The sequence below is a fragment of the Nothoprocta perdicaria genome, unplaced genomic scaffold (assembly GCF_003342845.1).
Source record: "Nothoprocta perdicaria isolate Ctin4 unplaced genomic scaffold, notPer1 scaffold_322, whole genome shotgun sequence".
Classification (NCBI taxonomy): domain Eukaryota; kingdom Metazoa; phylum Chordata; class Aves; order Tinamiformes; family Tinamidae; genus Nothoprocta; species Nothoprocta perdicaria.
The window spans coordinates 18529-39389 of NW_020455558.1; the positions used below are offsets into that span (position 1 = coordinate 18529).

The 20861-nt window shown below is 39.5% G+C and overlaps 1 protein-coding gene across 6 annotated transcripts in view; it reads right to left on the bottom strand.

Annotated features, from left to right (window-relative positions):
• Positions 1 to 182: 182 nt before the first annotated feature.
• YTHDC1 (YTH domain containing 1) overlaps positions 183 to 20861 on the bottom strand; it is a 20971-nt gene continuing 292 nt past the window's right edge. The window contains exons 2-18 of one of the 6 annotated variants that reach the window (XM_026043158.1): positions 19513 to 19602; positions 17173 to 17274; positions 16341 to 16669; positions 15854 to 16208; positions 14541 to 14630; positions 13987 to 14040; positions 13258 to 13352; positions 10606 to 10714; positions 10387 to 10504; positions 9285 to 9369; positions 7431 to 7597; positions 4745 to 4827; positions 3628 to 3664; positions 3495 to 3534; positions 3329 to 3391; positions 1798 to 1932; positions 183 to 1073 (exon numbers count right to left, since the gene is read on the bottom strand). In XM_026043158.1, coding sequence (XP_025898943.1) covers positions 849 to 1073; positions 1798 to 1932; positions 3329 to 3391; positions 3495 to 3534; positions 3628 to 3664; positions 4745 to 4827; positions 7431 to 7597; positions 9285 to 9369; positions 10387 to 10504; positions 10606 to 10714; positions 13258 to 13352; positions 13987 to 14040; positions 14541 to 14630; positions 15854 to 16208; positions 16341 to 16669; positions 17173 to 17274; positions 19513 to 19602 — 2177 coding nt within the window. In that variant the 3' untranslated portion in view covers positions 183 to 848. The other 5 variants (XM_026043160.1, XM_026043159.1, XM_026043161.1 and 2 more) reach the window with 5 other exon arrangements.

The window sequence follows — 20861 nt, forward strand, 5'->3', positions numbered from 1 at the left end:
AGCAAGGATCAAGAAACCCGAGCTGGAAATTCAATTGTTTCAATAGTTACCAATTTATTTTTATAAAAAATGGTAGCAATGTAGAATACAGCAATATTTTCTGGTTCCACACACGCAGGTTGTGAACATTCCAAGCAATGTGTACATTTTGGAAGGAGGCTAGACAAGAGAATTGACCAAAATGTTACTGAATGCAGGAAGGTTTTTAAAAAAGGTTAAAAATTAGGTATCGATAGTGTCTTCTTAATATTGCTTTCATTATTGAAGACTGAAAAAAAAAAAAAAAAACATTTGACTTTACAGATAAGGGTAAAAAACAGGAAGGGGGGAGGAAAAAAAAAGGAAAAAAGAGGCTGCTACAACACTGTCGCCATACAGTCAAAAAATCATACTTCAATATTTGCATACTTGATAGCAGCATTTTCCCACTGAACCACGTGAAACTATGGTAAGAAAACATCAAAGCAAAAAAAAAAAAAAGGAAAAAAAGAAAAAAGGCAATTATCCATCAGTATTCAAAAACCTAGAATGAAGTCACTAAGTAAATGAACACTTACTGAGAATTAATCAATATCTACATTCTGAACTGTTTCCCATTCTGCTCCAATAAAAACGTCAACTCGAGTGTCAGCTTTGTGTATTCTATTTTTTGGCCGATTTGAGGTTTTTTTCCAGTTCGTTAGTTCACTGCATGCTTGGAATAAAGAGGGTCAATATAAATCCTTCTACACAACGAACTTTTAAGGAGACAGCTGAAAATAAAATGTACTACTTGTAAACACACAAAAAAATACAAGCTTTTTTTTTGTTTGTTTGTTTGTTTCAAGTGACCGCTGGTTGCAGCTGGATTATCTTCGGTATCTACCTCGTTCACCTCTGTCTCTATCCCGGTCACAAATCCTCTCCCTCTCTCTCTCCCGGTCACGGCCTCTGTCACGTTCTCTGTCTCTTCTGTTATCCCGAGGCCGGTCCCGCTCCCGCTCCCGGTCCCTCTCCCGGGGTCTGCTTCTCCGCCCGCTGACGACCGCTTGCGTGCGTCGAAGAAAATCATCTACCCTCATGTCGTAGTCATGCTGCGATGAGAGCACGGCTCAGGTTATTTTCTCTCCCAGGTTAAAATCCTGTCCCCACCCTTATCTGGATATATAAAATACGTCTCAAGTTCACATTAGCTGACAGCTGCAGCACATATTTCTTCTTTCATCTTTAGGGCACCACCATATATCTGTGCTTTCAGTGTACGAAGCAGAAAATGGAGAGGCTGTGGTTCAAACCCCAGGTACCAGCAAGAGACCTTGAAGCTAAGCAGCCTTCGAGGCCCTCTAACAAAAGCTCTTTGTTTAAGGACCAGCCCCGCTTTGGATGTGCCTGTGTAAGCCATAAAACTCAAACTTTTCTGCTGATAGAAGTAACTTGCTGTGCCCAAGTGCAAGTGACATTACAGGCACACCCTTATTCCAGCTGGTCTTCATCAGGAAAGTTCCCAGTCTGATGACTGGAAACATTTTGACCCAAAAAATAAAACTAAACTTCTTAATTTAAGAGGATGTCCTGGGAACTCTGCATTTCCACCTCACCTGTAAGAGAGAGGCTTTTCAAAGATGATGCTGGAAGTCTCTAGTTAATTTACGAGATTAATCTGCTAAACTGCAAAACCCAAAAGCAAACTGCACTACTAAGACTTATACTTTCAAAACCAGCAAATCTTGGATTATGCTACGGATGTACCCAAGTTTCCTCCCACTCCTGCTCTGGCCTGCAGACCCCTCTGCCCCCTCCGCCTTAGTGGACACTTACTACTCGTTTGTCTCTGTATCTTGCTTCGTGTGGTACCGGATGATGTCCTGAGTACGGTGGGTGAGCTTGAGGTGGAGGTGCATGGTGCTGATAGTAAGGGTGGTGTGGCGGCTGCTCCATACCCGGATACGGTGGCTACAAGAAAGTTACATGGAAGTTCGTTGAATACTCCAAAGAAAGAGAACATACACAAAGCTTAGCGCTGGGAATTAAGAGGTAAAAGAGCTCTCTTTCATTCAAATGGAAAACATGGCATCTAAACATAACTTAACAAATGTAATGCAGAATATCCTTATGAAGTCTGCTCACTTTACTACTTCTCTATCAATACTTGTTCAGAAGTTTGACCAAAAACGCCCAAAGGACATCTTCCTTCCCTATCTACCTCAAAGTGATCCTGTAAACAAGACTGTTAATTAATTTTGCTTTCCCCAGCCATTCTAAGACCTATGCAAAAAAGAATGAGATATTTTGTTCAGACCTGCAGGGTTTCACCAGAATGAGCCTTTTCAATGCCACTCCCTATGGAAATGCTCCCATTTTAAAAGAACAAAATTCTGCAAGGCAAATAATTTGACAAATGGCTACGTCTTCCTCCCAGTCTCACTGCCTTTTTCGTCTTCTTGATTTATGAAAAACATTAGTTTTGTTGTAGCTGAGAAGAGGCTACAGCAGCATTTCCACCTCTGGCAATGCCTTTTGCTCATTCAGTGTACACAAGAACTTGAAGAGAGACACTGTCATCCATGGCAATCCACGACTGCTAAGGAAACTCATTAATTATCCACACTCATGACCCTTGCAGCTGTGAATACGGGGAACCCTATAACTAACGCTGCCAGTTAGAGCACCCGCTGGGCAGCCAAACCACAGCTGACTATAACTGCACTATCAATTAACTTTTACATAAATAACATGCACTTGTACATAAGCTTCATTTTGATCTAGCTGCAGAAAAATAACACATTTGAGGGAGAGCTGCCACGTGAGACTTATCTGACTCGCACTGTTCAGTCCATTCTGCTACTCGCCTTCATGTCTCGGTGCCACAGCCAAAAGCAAGCCCCTGCACGCCACCTGCAACATGCCAGCCCATCCCCGGATCACCTGCAGCAAATCCATCCCTGCGATGCATTTGCTGTCTGAAAGAAAGGCAAGTACTGCCAACATGTAGCTGAGCACCAAACTGCATCACACCCTTCGGCAGGGACTACAGGAGGATTCTGCTCTTTCCTCACAGCTTTCAGTTTCTTGCAGGTTTGAACCAAGCTGCCATATGGCATGCGAAAATAACTGGGCGACAGCTGAGAGCAAAGTAAAAAGCCTGAAGAAATAAACCCTCCCAACAACCCCCCTAAATAAGATACAAGTTGTCTTTCCCCCCCTCTACATATTTCACATACATTGCAGCAAAGACACATTTTAGCAAAAGGCAAGAGCTGAGCGCAGATCGCACATAATACGCACTTTTAGAGGGGAATGAAAAAGTTGGTCTTAGGGCAAAAAAAATGGAGTTTAACAAGACACAAACCATTCCTTGCCATGGTGGTGGTGGTCCCATGTTGTGGAATTCCCTCACGTAATCATTATAGGACTGCAATGAAAGACAGTAATATTAATGTACGTGAGGAGTGTCCTTTAGGAGTGCTGAAAGTTGAATATGAAAAGGTCCCCAAGGGCAGCATGCACTAACTTACCCCGTTTAAAAATACATCTCGGCGAACTCCTGAAAATCGTCTGTTGGGAATAAAAAAATTTGCAGAACTAAATCCAGGTTATCCATACAGCAAGCTACCAGGGCATAAAATAAATAGCATGAACACACCTTACCTGTCTACTTCGGGATACCTGGGATCCTTTATATACCCTGTTCAAACATCAAGCAGTATTAACATCAACTTTTCCATCTCATGAAAACAGTCTTTGTAAAAATACTCATTAGAATCTGTATTACATTGTGTGTCATACACCAGGTTTTATCTACCTGACATTAGCTTCATTTTCAAAAGAACTTTCAAAACTTCTCCATTTCCTTCTTTGTTATACACAGTACAGGAATACAGCAAACCATAGTTCAAAAAACACACATCTGCAAAGGTCCCACAGGGCAATGAATTATTTCAAACATAGGAAATGGTTGGAAATCAACCTCTAACAGTTCAGCAAAATGATGAAAAACACTAAGCACACCTCTGGTGCTAAAAAGGAATGCTCTTGACTTGTTATTTTTAATACTGTGTCCTGTACTCTCAACAGTGCTCTTGGAAAGCCGCGCAGCAGCACCAAAATCCTTTTTGTGTCAAGAGAACACAGGCTTTACTGTCAAGCAGGACACAGGTATGGTGGAATCTTGAGAAAGATTTAGAAATCCACTATGGAAATAAGTAAGATTCTGTGGATTACTACCAATCATTTCTTATCTCTTGCTTTGGGAAAAAGAAAAACAAAAAAAACCCCAAACCTTGCAATATTACCAGTGTGGCTGTTGCACTATTCTTGCAATGATTTTATTTCTGAAAATCACAGAACTTCTCTTCTAAACTCATCATTAGACCTTCCCTGTAAAGTACAATGAGAACTCCCTCCTCCCCCACTATATGTCAAGTGCTTAAAAGCTACTTTGAAGACACAACCAAGTATCTACCATCATCTCCAAATACGGCTTGCTACATAGGCAATCTCAGCTGAATTTCCCAGCTGAAAATTTCTGAAAAAAAATCCTATTTGAAGACCAGTGCATTAACAGTAGGCCAAGCCAATGTGAGCAACCGCAGGCACTTCAACTACCTAGATCAACAAAGCGCTCGAGAGGATCCACAGTAGTGAATGGCTGTACAATTTACACAACCTCTCTCAAATTTTACTTTTCACATTCACCAGCATGTACTGAATAAAAAGAAAACCCTTGTGAATTGGTGCACACAAATCTTCAGAGTAAGATATTAACCTGGTCTTTGGTGAAATTCAGGGGGATAGTCAATCCTTGGTTTCTTTCTGCTGTTATGAATATCATAATCCTCTGGTCGACGCCTACACAAATTAGATATCAGAGATTAAACAAGGTTGCTTGCAGCATTCGTCGCAGCAGAATATCTCAACAGGAATAGCTTGAGCTGCCCCAGATCTGCATTTAACCATTACAAGTTTCACCTGTTTCAAAGCATTCTACAGCTTTAAATTTAAAGCTCAAATAATCAGAAAAAACAGTAGGATTAAATACCTTTAACTGTTACTTTCTAGCTACACATGCTTTTATAGTTAAGAAGGAAATCTACCTAACTGTGCCTTCATATAAAAAAAACTGTCTAAAATAAACTTGCACTTATGCTTTAACATAATCCCTTGCAAATTACATTTTGAGACAATCTATTAGACAAAAAAGTTACAGAACTAAATACATTTAAAACAGACCTTAAAACGTAACATTATAGTCAGCAAGCACAAACATTGCTAAATTTGCTAGCTATGGGGCAAAAAATTATCTACAGAAGACCTACTTTCAGAGCTTTTACAAGTAAAAGTATGCATGCTTTGCAGACTTGCATCTCTCACTACCGCCTAACTTGGTAGAATAACTTCATGATTTGTATTTTAAGCGATTTACCAGTAAGGCATGAGTGCCTTTTTTACAGAAAAAAAAAAATTAAAAGAAAGTGCAGAAGCACTTAGGCTTCTTAATTAAAGTAATTAGGGCTCCTTTTCATAGGAGATGAGCTCTCTTTCAGAGCTGGCTATATCTTCAAAAACCTCATACTCATAGCAGTTTGCTTATAAAACATTTCTATTCCAGGTGCTATTACGTCTTATAGAGAACTAGCAGCTGCCTGCTAAATTCACTCCACCAAGACACATAAACATGAACGGGAAGCTTGAACGCTAACAAAGTGTTTTTAAACATTCAGCTACAAAGACACGTTTCCCCCAACACCCCCATCAGCAAATATAATTCCTTATGACAAAACCCATAAAATCAACACTTTCTTAAATCCCTTAATTGCTGTACGACTTGAGCTCATGAAAGCTACATGAGCTCAACAAGCCCATGTAGTTTTCCTTTTAGTTTGATAAAGCCGTTTCTCCCTCCCCTTCCCCACTTCCATTTTTAAAGCCCACCATACCCAGTTACTAAACCTTTCAAATCGAAAGCAGATTCTTTACTCTGAGCAAAAAGCAGTTGCATCTACAGCAAAATCAGTTCAAGAAAAACAAAAGCTGGTGTAAAGAATAAACATACCGCTTTCTTGTAGTTTTGAGAGTGCATTTACGACCGGTATAAAATATGATAGTAACAGTTCATATAGTAGTCCAACTACTGACTTTTAGCTGTAAGCCACACACATAAATGGAGGCCCTGGCAGGCTTCAGAAGGTGTGGTGGTGTTATATGTATAGTTTGCAGTCCATTGCAAAACCTTCACTTGTATATACTTTATTGCACTGGAAACCTCTTAGCTTAACTTCAAAAGCCATCTCGGTGTTCAGTCCTTTAAAGCCAAAAATAGGGGGGTGCTGCCAGGTTTCCTCCTACCTACTCGTTACAGTGTCCTTTTTTTTTTTTTTTTTTTTTTTTTTTTTTAAAGCTCAAGGAAATGGGGACTCTTGTTGGGTATCTGTACCTACCACAGGACGTTTCCACAAAGAGGAAACTTAACCAAAGGTTTCAGCCCAAACCATACATCAGTCTGTATGCAAAGTGGCTACACAGGGAAAAGGTGTTTGGCAGAAGGGCTAATATCAGTTCTTTGCAAAGACTTCTCCAATTCTGTAACAAGTTATACCCCTTTTTTTCTGATGTTTTAATGATGTTAAGTTCATATAGCAGTGATCAATAACCATGTCGATCCTCTAAAAATACTTTAAAAGTCCACAGGTACTGCCAGCATCTGGAAAGGTTGTATATACAGACACAGCAACAGCCATTCTTTTTGGTTTGTTGCCGGGTCTCCAGGGGCCACTCGATCCCTTTTGGAAAGGGCCTACTGTTTTCAGAAGCTCAGCAAGATGTGTGAATTCAGTGGTTACATGTTAGAGAATATTTGGCAATGGGGTTAACACATCACGGTGACACAATTTGAAACAGTCCCAATAATGCTCCTCTTGAATATCAAAATAACTTAAATATTTTATCCTCAAAATGAGGCGGCATCTTCTGCAAATTTTAAGTGATCCTTATAAAAGTCCCATATTTGATAAGGCTTATCCAGAGACACACCTGAAAGAAAAGGCTTTTACAAGATATTAACACATTTTTGGCATATAAAGACTTCCTTCTCTCCATCTAGCCTGCTCATTAAAAAAAATCCAAGCTTACCTACAGCTAACATTACACATTGCATTATCTCAATCAAGCATCTAGGCTAAAATAGACAGCACTTTAAGAGCTTTTTTTTTTTTTTCTGCAAAAGATCCCCATTTTCCTCTTGGGAAAAAAAAAGAAAAAAAAAAGAAAAAAAAAAAAAAGAGACAGATCGGGGAACCATGTGAAATCCTCAATGAAGCCACAAACTTGTCCATGCAGCTTGATTTGAGGATTTTCTCTCTTCTTTATCGCAGGAAAAGCTTGGACGAATCACATTCCTCCATCACGTTATTCTGACACATGTGCCTATTATCAGTCCAAAGAACGTTTCTAACCTTCCCACGTCCCGAACGGGGTCTCGACGCGATGGGCGTCCTCTTGATCGGGGCTGTGAGTGCATTCTTCTCTTGTGCCTCATTTTATGAATGACTTGATACAAGTCAATACTTTCATCGGGAGGGAACAGAAGACAAAGCTGGGTTCCACATTCCGGCTCAATTTCCTAGAATTAGTTAGAAGTTCAGTAGTGGTTTATAAGCCAAAAAGTCTCCCCAATTACTGTGCCAACACATATATAAAAGATACTTTGAAGAGCTTTCAGCATCACTAGAAACAGAGTAAAATACACTTACATTACCTTTCACTCTTTAGGGACTACTTAGTATTTTTCATAAATTAATCCAACACTTGGGGCAATCATATCTTCCCATGAGACACACAGGTCACATCAGTGCTTTGCTATAAAATCAGAGGACTGTTTTTAACCACAAAGAAAATGATCATCTATTACAGAGAGAAAAGCAACACACGCGGGGAGAAAGAAATCCATCCTAGCTTCACATGTAATGCCATAGGCTGATGAACATGACCATTATCGCTCAGAAATGAACTCCTCCAACCACAAGAGATCCATGAAAACACAAGCTCCAAGCTTGACAGAAGTCAAAAAAAAAGGCAAATGAAACATTTGGGATTATCCTGAAAGCAGCAGAACAAGCAAATCACTATATATCACTTTGAAAGCCCGTGTTTCACCCACACATTGAATATCAGGTGCAGTTACAACCCCTTCCTCTCTCAAAAAAGAGGAGTGGGGGGGCAGCAAGGCTAGCTGTGTGTGTAGAACAGTTCCTACAAGGAATGACTAAGCAGGTTGGGCCTCTTCAGCCTAGAAAAGAAAGGAGTCTGCAGCGTATGGAGGAGAAAATGGTCACAAAATGAAGCCAACATTGCCAGATGCGGAACAATTTGAAGAGTTGCTTCTTTGGTGTCTGGGAAATATCTTACCAAAGGCAAGGGGCAGCTCATGTGAGTTCCAGGGAGACTGAATGAGCTGTTCCCAGAAGAGAGGTCCACTGGGATTTATGTGCAATGTAAGTGGACAAACCACAACAGCTTTTGAGAAGTAACCTGGACTGAATAGCTGGAAGCTGAGAGAACAAGCACCACCCAATGCAATGCCTGCCCTGTACCCAACACCACCAGTTTTATAAAAACAAAAACACTGGAACTCTAGTTAGGTGGACAAAACATTTAAACATCTTTCCTTGACCATTCGACAGAAATTAAGGTGGCTGAAATCCCTTTTTGTATCACGCGGAATTTGAACAAGAGATTCAGTTGTACATCTGTTATGCAACACAGTGCAAGTGCCTATGTGCTAAACAACTCAATGGCTCATTTTCCACGTACTATGGGCTTTATGCAACTCCCATCTTGCCCTAGGAAAGTGGAGCCTATGAAGTTATTTTAATCAAAACTAGGTTACTTCAGATGACAGCAGCAATGTAACTGTATTCCAACATTACTGACATTGACAAAGAGCCACCTCATGTCAAACGTATAGGCGTATACCTTGCAACAGTAGATCCCACGTCCTGAAAGAAATACAGTAGCTAAAAAAAACCACAGTACAGAAGACAGCTGAGAACACCAGAATTAATCTTTTAAAAACAATGCTGTAGCGGTCTGGATGTTGAACAATGCAAATCACATAATAATATCTGGGGACCCAAATATTACACAACTTTGCAGCATCAAATACAATGCATTGAAAAGAGAACAACAAAACTGGCACTGTATTAACCAAGTGCCCTTATCACTGGACTGCTTTAAAAGATTCCCAGTCTTCTCCATGTTCAAAGTTGTAAACAAACATTAAAAAATGAGAAGAAAATAAAAGAACAAACCTGTCCATCGCGTCCAATCTTTACCGGCTTATGTTCATTCCAAGGATTGGTCAGGTGAGCAGATTTAGTGAAGGGCAATTCACGCCTAAATATGCAAGTGGCATCATTTACAGTTTGGTCGCCATTCTTTGCAAAAAGCACACACAGTAGGATACTGCACACAGATCAACCTTGTTAGCCTTTGCACTGACACAACCTCGACTTAACAGCTTATGTATCAGTAAGAGAAGATTGCATTTGGACTAATTCCAATATTAATTATCATGGGTCATACCATGAACTCTTATCTTAATAGACGGAAAAACAGGCCATACTATGAACTCCTATCTTAACAAAAGGAAACACAGACTTTGTACAGCATCAAGATTGTGCCTGCTCATTACGACACAAGGATAAATCTCAATATACTCACCATTTTTCACGTGCACATACACTCTAATAGCACGCAATATCCTAGAAGCATGAACCTGCGCAACCCGATTCAACTTTCTGAAGCCAGCCCTGCTTTGAGCTCTACGCTGAAATCTGCCACTTCCAGAGGTCCTTCCTAACCCAGACTTTTCTATGATCTAACCAGGTATTGAATTCAGAGGATTGACATAGCTGGTTTTCTTACAAGAGGTTTAAAACCTTAAGATATACTCAGTTAAATCAATGCTGTTACTGTTCAATCCAATCTATTATGCAACTATTATTAATAATATTTCATAAATTACTTTAGAAGGAGTAGCACTTTAATCGCTTAGCCCAAGGTCTGACTAAAGACAGACCTGTCCTTCAAATCCTTTGTTCTTCTCCCCAACTGCCTGACCAAGCCTGCATTAATTTTACTCAAAGACTTCAGAATAGTTTTCTCATTTCTATATAGCAAACAGCAAAGTGTTAAAGTTCTAAGTGACTTTAATTGCCTACATAAAAAACATTTGCTATAGCACATTTACATTTACAGGAAGGACTAAGTCCAAAACTCAATAACGTAGGAGTAGAGATCTGAGAAGAATGAAGGGTAGCCCTCTAGTTTAGTTGAGTTTGAGAGTAATACATAGAAAACAGATTATACTGCCTCATTAGTCAACAGTACTACTAATTAAATATTCTTTACCTGCAAATCCAATCAATTTTGAAGACACCTCCCAACATTTTTGCATTCATTCCTGCAGGCAGTACCCAATGGATAGGTGATCCTCCATGATGGGACTCTGAAGACAACCTTGCAAATCCTAAATGATTTCATATGAATTGTAACAAAAACGCATCAGAAAAGCCACCGTACATAAAAGATCACTTTCACTTACCCTGGTAAAACCTCCGTTACACTTACCTTGGAATTTGCCACTCTCTCTTACAGAAAATATCAAAATAACGCTCCTTGCTGATCTAAATGCAGCATTAAGCTTCTTCTCATTGACGGGAAGTGTTGACCATACTCCCTAAAGGAAAAAAGCCCAACCCACAGCAAAATGTAAGAGTTGATCCCAAGGGATTTCGCTAACAAGACTTTAGGTAGGAAAAACAAGATTAAGAATGTTCTAAGATAAAATGTTACAAGTAGCTAAAACAGAGATACATGTTACTAAAGTCAATTCTTTCAAAAAGCTACTTTTAGCCTGACCGTAATATAATTTGTATAAAAAAATAAGGCTTTTTGATCTTTCTGAATGCTGCAGAAGCACTTAGATCACCTTAAGGTTTTATTTGTAATTACGATAGGAAAAAAAGGAAAACCTTGACCTTTTGTATTCTTATATTGCGTGACTTTGGGAGTTGATCATTACACAAAAACAAACTCAAAGCCACAAAACAGAAGCATCTGTGCAAGAGGACAGGGAGGCAGTAAACCACCCTGCTGATATGACAGGCTAACAGAGGGCTTGCAAATTTTCTCTTTCAGTGAATGGACAGAAGCATTAATGACACCAGAGTAACATTTTACATTTTCAAGACAGCTCCCAGACATTTATTTTCCAGCCTCTCCAACTCTACCTGTCAGTCCACACCTTTTCCCTTTCGACAGATATTTTTGCAGCGCACATAAAACAAAATTTCACTGCACGTGGAGGCACCAATTTTGCTACAGAATAACCAGTTTGCTGGGGTTACTTTTCAGCAAGATCAGCTCCACAACTTCATTTCCCCAGGCAAACCGAGAGGAGGATTTTAAGCTTTAAACTCCACCCTCAGAGTATGACCTGGTAGCTGGCTGCTACCAAAGGCAGCACTTGTGTCTAAACTGCGGCCAGGCTAGTGCTTGCCCAGCCCTTTGCAAACCCAATTTACTGGAGCCGAGTCAGAGAACTGGAAGTTACATTTTAATCTGTTATTCTATTTTAAAACAGTTTCCTTAACAGAATATTCTGCTCCAGGTATACTGTGTAACAGTAATTTTTTTCTCCACATACTCTGCCAACACTTAGCATGTAAATACAAAATGAAAGGGCCCAGGGCCATTTCTCAGCAGCTGAAGTCCAGTGCACTGGAATTCCTTTCAAGTAATTCCCTTGCACTAGTAGGGCCACGTACTCATTTCCACAGTCAAGGATTCTGGAAGCAACTGAGAGAAATATTTTTACAATGTTAGATCTTTGCCAAATCTACCTTCTGAACCTGCTTTTGCAGCACAGGGAGATGAAGACAGGTGTCAACAAAAGGGAGAAAAATACAACCATGTCCACTCAAGGTAAATTTGTTTAGGATGCTATTAATTGACCCGGAAGGAGGTAGGGGAAAGATGATTCAAGTAACTGACAGCTGCCTTCCAGCCAGTATATCCACAGAGAACAGCTGGGTATGCAGCATCCTTCCAACCTTTGAGGATATGGTAGATGACAAAGCTTAAATAATTCTGCACCCTTTTGAGTTGACTTCCATCGGACGAGTGAACTTAGGCACCACAGAGGAGATGCTGGCAGAACAAAGCTTTAAATACCATATTGCTGAAATTAAACCAAGGAAGCCCAAAGAAACAAAATCTATGCTACAAGAAGGCATATATACATATACAGATTTCCTTACTTAGGGGAGCAGTGACCACGGAAATACATTATCCTTCTGGGCAATGCTCCTCCCAGAGGCATCTAACCTCTATGGCCTAGGCAAAGTTCATGAAAAGTCAATCCATTTGCTACCCTTGAGCCAGTGCAATGACTCAGCGTCGCCACGCGGAGGTGATTCCACACTGCTTCCCATGCTCTCACTGCTTATCCTCTATTATTTATGGCATTCACCTGACCAGGGAGCAAGATTTAACCCTGAAGTGCAAAATCCAAAGCAAAACAACCAGGGCACTGAAACTGAAACACAAAGCTCCTCCAGCTCAACAGAACTAGCAAATTTATGTGCTGAATGTCTCCAACACTTCTCACAGCAACTTCTGACAAGCTGTAAAACTTTTATTTAAAAAAGGGCACAAGATCATATTTTAGAATTTCTGAAACAATTTTCATGTTTATTATTAGCCTATTAGTCTCCTCCCCTTCAAAAATTATGACTCAGTCTTGCCTCAAGTAACAACAACATTGCATACATCCACTGTATTTTGAAATTGCTTCTGGGTATATCCTTAAGTAATTAGTTTTATGAAAAATACGAGAGCTGTATTCTGAAGCAAGCATCAAGCTAAGCACCTCAGAAATTCCACAAGCAGAGAAAGAAAAACCACTTTGAAACAGCATTGAATCAGCTCTGATGCAACCCACAGCCAACTGTTTCCTCAAGAGCTTCAGTGGCAGATTAAACTCATTTTAGCTCCCTCATGGCTTAAGTTCCCTTTTTAACCATCATATGCCAAGATAAAGGGCTGATGGTCTGAATTATAATGGAAGTCAAGTAGTCAGCGTTAAAGACTTAGGAGTAGAAATTATTTCATATTTGACTTTACCATGATGTGAGTGATGGAGAAAAGACTGTATATCTCAGCACACAAAAAGCCCTGTTGGAAAATAAAAGCAAGCAGTTCGAAGAAAATTTAACATACCTTAGCTTTAGCAAGTGACACATTTTCATGGTTATTACTCTTGATGAGAAAAAACCTTGCATCTTGGAGAATATATTTCAGCTTACTTGTTTGGTCTGGAGAGAAAAAAAAATAAATGAGCTAAATGAGCTAAAATGTTAATATTTACTTTTTTAAAGAGCTTTACTGGGAGGGCAGATTGTTGTTTTCTATCCCACCCAGTTCCTACCTATGTAGCAGGACAGTCAACCACCCAAGAATTTGAACTCTAAGTTGTAGAGCATAAAATGCCAAGCTTTAAAGTAGTAAGGGAAAACAAATCAAAACTAAAACTTCAGTATTTAGGAGGAAAGAAGAAATATATATATATACATATATATATTCAGCGATGTTCCGATATACAGGAATTATATCCTTAAGAATCTTTGGATAAACACTGGGAAACATTTCTAAAAAACCTGATTCCAATACAATACTCTGAGCCTTTCCTTTTTGTGTGTTTTTTTTTTTTTTAAAAAAAGCACAAGCATCTTTTTTTTTTTTTTTGGCTTTGTTGCTTTCACAAGGAGCAAAACTGCGGAACTTTTTTGCATCTCACCTTAAAACATGCAAAATTTTTATGTTATGCTCATAACAATAACGTGCTTAAATGGAACTATATCGGAACATTACCACTTAAGACATAATTTAATGAACAGAGACAATGGCTTGTTATGGGGCATGCATTAAAAATTCAAATTTAAATGATACCTTTTTGGACAGCACGAACGGAAGATGATAATTTCTCATGCTTCTTTTCTGAACCTGTGTTTAGCCAAAGTACATTTGTTCAGATTGAGCCTTAATAGAGATAATATACAATTTCTACAGCCTTGTCACATACAATTTTCATTCATGACAAATTACGCTTTCTGGCGCGCACCCACACACACAAAAAATACTGTTCAATGTGCACGAGTGTTTTGCTTTGTTTTTCATTTTGGGTAGTTTGGTTTGGGTTTGTTTTTTAAAATAGCATTTGAACAGTTTCCTACTCAGAAAACTAGTCACTGAATCATCATCTTCCAAGTTTAAAACAAAAAACAAAAAAGTGAAAATTCCACTTAAGCCACAGAATAGCATTAAAGTAATAAGAGAGCCTACTTCCCCCCCCAAAGGTATCCACACACAACATGCCAGAAGTCAATACCAAAATATATCAAGCTACATACCCCATAAATTTCTACAGCCAGTTACATTAATTTTAGTTTACACGGGAAAATTTGATACAAATCAGGACAACAACCAGTAAAAGAAAAGAATACCTGCATATGATTCTGATGCAGAACTTCCACTTCTGTCAAAAACGATTGGAGAGATGCCTCTGGCTCGTTTCCTCTCCTTCTTTTTCTCATCTAAATCCACCCCAAAAACCAAGTAACAGCAGTCATCAGATCAAGTGGCAGACAAAATTAAGTACTAAAACAGGTGAGTAATATCTCTACAGATGAATGCAGAATTTGGCTTGCACATGAAAATCCTGGTTGCTGTCCATAATGTCCCTCCCAAAATACCATACACAAAAGAAGAAAATACTAATTACCTGAACTTTTTATACATAAAAAGCAGACAAATATGACATCTATAAACCCCATGTTGAGTTTAGGGACAGAATTAATTTACAAGGTGTTTTGAGTACAGGCATTTCAGTTCTTCTCTCCAGCCCTTAGCCAAATTTGCAACACACCATCAGCTGTACTGGGATTAAGACAGTGCCTTTTATTTCTCCAACGTTCAATAAAGTGGCAGGAAAAAAAAGCACTGTGGCACATGGGCCATTATCTCCACTCTCAAGAGAATTAATTAATCTTAAAAGCTCTGTGGTGTAGGTGCAATGTATTACACCTTCGACTATGTTAAATGACACCCTCCTGTTCTCTATTTGCAGATAGCAGAGCTTAACCAAAGACTGGCGTCTTCACCAAAAAAGCTGTAGGGGGTTGACATGAATCTGAAATTTTCTGAACAATGCTGATCAATGACATTAACATTTCATTTCTGTAAGTCAGGACCAGCTGCAGCAACTGCTTCTTATTTCCGTTTTTCATCTTTTTTCATCTTCATCTTAATTCCATTTTTCATCTTTTAAGCTTGTCTTAATAGGCAATCATTTCAACCTACATTTTGAGTTCTGATGCTGAAGGCAGCCAGGACTTAAGGCTCCGCTATTTAATATAATCCCTTCTTCAGGGAACTAGTACTTTTCATTGCCCTACTCTACCCAACAATTCATCTAGAACAGCTCACCATAAGCTCAAAGTGAATTGTACAGGAAACCTGGCCATGAAATGCATGAGGAAATATTAACCCTAACATTTTAAAGCATAAAAGAGCAAAGCTGAAGCAAACAAGGACTATAAATCTTCAGTATGGAAGTACTGAAGTCCACATATCTTGGGTGTAAAAAGGATACCACTTCCGAGTAAATTTTTTCCCTTGGCCACTGATACTGCATTTTAGATCTTAATTGTGCTCCAAAGCGTCAGTTTGGACACTGGCCTTGGAAGCAGTATTTGTAAAAGCAACTCAACTTTTAGTGGCAAAGTACTTCAAATTAACACACTCAAAAGTTACTTACCTGATGCCTCGGAACCGGAACCAGACCTGACCGACCCATCTGTGAAAGAGGCGGATTCAGAATCAGAATCACTGGCTTCACTTCGCGTGTCGTAGTCATTTCCTTCCTTCTGATCTCGCTCATCCTGCTCATATTCTTCTTCGTCCTCTTCCCCATCTTCTTCCACCTCTTCGTCCTCCTCCCCTTCATCATCTTCCTCTTCCTCCATTCCTTCCTCCTCGTTCTCTGTATTGCCTTGTTCGGAGGAACCGCTGCTGCCAGTCTCATGATCGGAGCAATATTCCTCAGAATTCAGCTCTTCTTTGGAAGAATGGCTGGATCTGCTTGGTCGTCTATCCATATCATGCCTGATTCTCTGATGTTTAAAGAAAAAGTGAATCAGCAGTCATACAACACTGTCAGGATGCAAACACAGTCCTAAGAGAACGTGCCTTATAAAAGTCTCATATAACTGTTTTATTTATAAGGCAGCAAGAACATTTACTACCTCTGAACCATCTGGTGTGGAAGACTTGGCCCTTCTCTCAAGATCCCTCTTCCGCATGCACGTTTTGTCTGGTTGTCCTTTATAAGGATCCCTGGAACTGCTTGACATGCGTGTCTTTCGCTCGCCATCTGGACGCTTGTTTCTATCCGATCTCTGATATTCATCATTCTTGTACTCTGCCACAGGCTTCCCTTTCGTACTCACTATTCTCTTGTTATTGCTAACTGATGAACTAGGTGGTTTTGGCACCATTTGCCTCGAAGAATGTATAGAAGGTTTTTGTCTTTTGCTTTCAGCATTTTCCATCCTGTCACTTTTTCTTTTTGATCCTTAAAAAAAAAGGTAAAAAAGACATCAAGTTCAATGTTATTTTGTGTATCAAACTGAACACTGTGCAGAAATGTCAAGTTCAAAATTGGAATCTTTTTTTAGGCTCTGATAGGCTTTAATACTTTCCAGTTTTGAAACATGGAAACATTAACTACAATGCTTAAGAGAATAGTTTAAAGTAAAATTACCAGTTGAGCTGGAACCAGACTTTGAAACCCTCTTCCTCCCTGTTTCACTTCACTGAACCAAGAAGTACAGCAATTTCTTATTTTTTAATTGCAAATACATTCACAAAAAGCCAAACTCAGCAACTCCTTCTGAGACAAAAGCAAAGCAAATCAAATGTTTGTTCAGAAAGTCAGGTGAAAAAACATATGCTCAGGAAAAAACTTTTCTTTTGTGCTTGAGGCTGTAAGAGCTGTAACTTCAGTGACTTTAGTCTTGTTGGAGATGTTTTTACTGACTGCTTTCCTGTAGGACCGTCACTACTGAAGTCACCTACCCTTTTTCTCACTTTTATCTTGCTCACTATCAGGGTTATACAACTCATCATCTTGGTCAGGAGCATCAGTCAAAATGTCATCCAGAACGTTCAGTTCACCATCTGAAAACAAAATACTTAAGTTAAAAACCAACAATACTATAGTCTGAAAATGCCAACAGCATAATTAGTATATACAAACTGCAAAATTTCCCTTAAGTTTATCGATCTGCCACACTGCAAAAAAATTACTTTCTTCCTAATTGCTTCTACCATTGGAAGGATCAAAGCCAAAAGAAGTGGTAAAATGTTGCAGGATACCCTTAGGCCTCTACATAATATAAAAGCTCTGCATGTCACTTTTTTTTTTTTTGGAAAAGTTGACCTACAAATGAATGGCTTAAAAAAAGCCTCTCTAAAATTAGAGAAAAAGGAAAGGGGGAGATAGCTGGAATGTTATAAATAGAGAAGAGGGACCTCCATCTTCAAAATCCTGATGAAAAACTTACATCTCAAATTCTTTCCCCTCCTCCCCTCACTATTTTTGTGGTATTAGAAAAGGGAATCTTGTGGTTCACCTACAAGAAAATAAAACCCAATGGGGCAAAGCCAGGTAACAGCAAGATCAAAAGTCATAGAGCTTTACTTAAAAGATGGAAAGACGTACCTATCTGCTGCACAGCTAATTCCAAATTGCTCTGAAGAAAAGCCAGAAATAAACTTATGTCTGAACAATAAACATCAAAAGTTTAAAGACATTAATGCTTGAGAAGACAAATAATTGCATATATTTTAAAACTTTTCCCTGTTTTCAACGCTGCTTCGCTCCAACTGAAACTCACGGGAATATGTAGCAATTCTGGTAGATGAGGATTTAATCAGATATAAAACTCCATACATATTCCAGGCATTTCAAAATGAGAGTGGTTATAATATGCCTAGTTAACTCTGGAATTCTTAGTCTATTTTACTGTCAGTGAATATAATTCCTGCATTAACTCCTTCAAGCAAGGCACAGTGAACTCCAAGGCTAGCTGACATCCATAGAAGATGCACCGTGCAACGTTATGAAACAGCATGTAAGGACTTCTGTGCTGAATGAATTTGGGGTAAAGTGGTAAGTAGAAAAAAAAAATTGCCAATCCATTTCAAAATCCTGAATAGAAGTTTTAAACTGTGGTATTAAAAAAAAAAGACACAATTCCCTCATTTTAGAAAAAGGAGTTTATAATATAGTTTTATTTTTATGATACACGCTTGCGTAAGAGTCCAACAGTGTGCTGGCTTCTCTGCTGGCATTTCTCCACATCCTCTGTAGCAAAACAACACAGAAGTTGTCATAAAACTGCACAGTTGCTGCATCTAATGCAAAGGAAGTGATGCAGAGAGCCTTTCACTGGCAGCTTGCCATCATAGGACATATAAACGTGACATGAGGCTGCCTAATCATTCTCCTTGGGGCAGATTTTTACATTTGCTGATACCTATAACCCCAGCAGTTGTCTGTGCTGCTCCTGGTGAGAGATGTGACGAACAGCTTTCTAGTTGTGTAACTGCCAAGCATCTGCTGCAACCTCATGGCTTGAATTGAGCTTCCCCGCTGAGGACTGGGGAAATTCATATAAAATACTTTACTCACGGCGACCACGAAAAAGGGGGGTAACTAGGATTAGAATATTCAACGTATCACCCAGAACAGACCACAAAACATTGAACCTTGGTCTTGCTCCATTCCTAGTAGGGCAATAGCTCGCTTGAGCAAGCTACATCTACCTCAGCTACTGCAGTGGCATTCAGAGTGTTAAAACATTGAGCTAATCCAGAAATAAATGAGAAGTAATGAAAACGTAGCCCAGGAACCTAGTTTGACATAGGTTTTCTAAAAAATCCCTTTACGGCTAGTTGGGCCTGATTTATAATTGGAACTTTAAACAAGTATTCAAGGGATTCAAAGACAGAAAGGATTCCCCCCCACCACCCCTGCACAAATGTACACGTGATCCATCAGAAATTGCCAGACAGCCTGCTGACATGTAAAAAAATGCAGTCTGACCACACAGTTCACTTCTCAGCTAACTTCTGTGAGGGAATTCCACCAGCTGAACTGTCACTGTTGGTGCTCAACCTGATTAACAAGATAAATTGGCTCAGAGAGGGCACAAGCATTGAGAAAAGCACAAATAAAAAGGAGCAAGGGGGTAGAGGGACCGATTTCTCATAGCTCATGACTACTAAAGGGGAAAGGTGCAAGTAAGTATCTCTTCCATTTCACTACAGACATTCCCAACTGTGCCCTTCTGCAACACATCTTGTGTTGACTGCAGGGTGTGTTGGACTCTTCCATGAACAATTTTAACTCACCTGAAACAGCAAAAAAGTAACCCAGGGAAGGTTTTTTTCTCTGCTGGCCATGAGAGTTAAATCTGCTCAAGGAAGGGTCCAAACATGCATCTGAGTTGGCAAAAGAGAGGGTATAAGATCAGGAGATTTAAAGCAGAAATGATAAGCAAGATTTATTTCCAGTTTTCCGAAGTAGTGAAATAGCATTTCTCTTCTGGAAAGAATAAAGAAACAATAACACATTCACAGCAGAGACAAATTCAGGTACATATGAAAGTGCATTAACAGCTGCTAATGAGTAATTATCAGACCTCCCATTGGGTAAAAAATTAAAAGCAGATTAAAACATTAAAAAAAAAAAAAAGTTTCTCAGTTACTACCTTGTCTTGGCCATTATCAGTGATGAACACAAACAAACAAAAAAACACCCCAAGGTATTCTTAATAAGCTGTAATATGAAAGTGAATTTACAGAAGGCAATGATATTTTAATTTCACTGCTCTTCCCCAGTGAAAGCTCAAGTCTATATGAATGCAACCAAGTCAGAGCACAGCATTATTATCTTCAGAAATGTGGGTTAAGAATCAGAAGTTTTATTTATTCGTGGTAACACAATAAACTCAGATTATTTAGCACAATTTAACATGATGTTATCATAACTTCGCAATGAATATTAGATGTAACAAATTTTCAGCACTCTGAGCACGAGACATTTCGTTGCATCACTCCTACAAAATGCGTTCCATGAAAGGAACCCCATGAAAACCTGAATCAATTTAAGCACACCATCAGATTGTGGTGTGATCACCTTTACCTTTATCCTGTAGCAGGTTATATTGCTATTATTAACGAGATATAACTGATAGCCAAACGAAATCTTCCACAGTTAAACTACATTTTAGGAAATTAAAATTTTGATTTAGGGAAGACTGATATATGGAAGTAATTCTCTCTCAGAAAACACGGGCATCATGTCAGCTTCTGCATGCTGTGCTGATTAGGAGTGATCTGAATACGTGTCACCCTGGAAATGTATAATCCTCTTATTTCAAGCGTATTTACCCACAGTGAGCATAACTGGGTCTAGACAAGGCAGTAAAAAGGAGCAGAAAAATACCACAAAACGCTGCATTGCAAGCTTCCGACTGCAAAACTACGGGCCACATTCCTTCGGGGGAAATCCTATATTGAAAGAAAAAAAAAAAAAACGGCTGGCCGGCCCCCCGAGGAGGTAATAAGGAGAGGCCGAGGCTTTCTGCAGGAGAGGAGCGGCAGGAAACGGCCGCCAACGCGGGACCCCCCCCGTGCCGCCGGAGTCACCTTGCCCGCGGCGCCGCCGCCTCCGGGCCGCGGCGCGTCCCGCGGCGCCC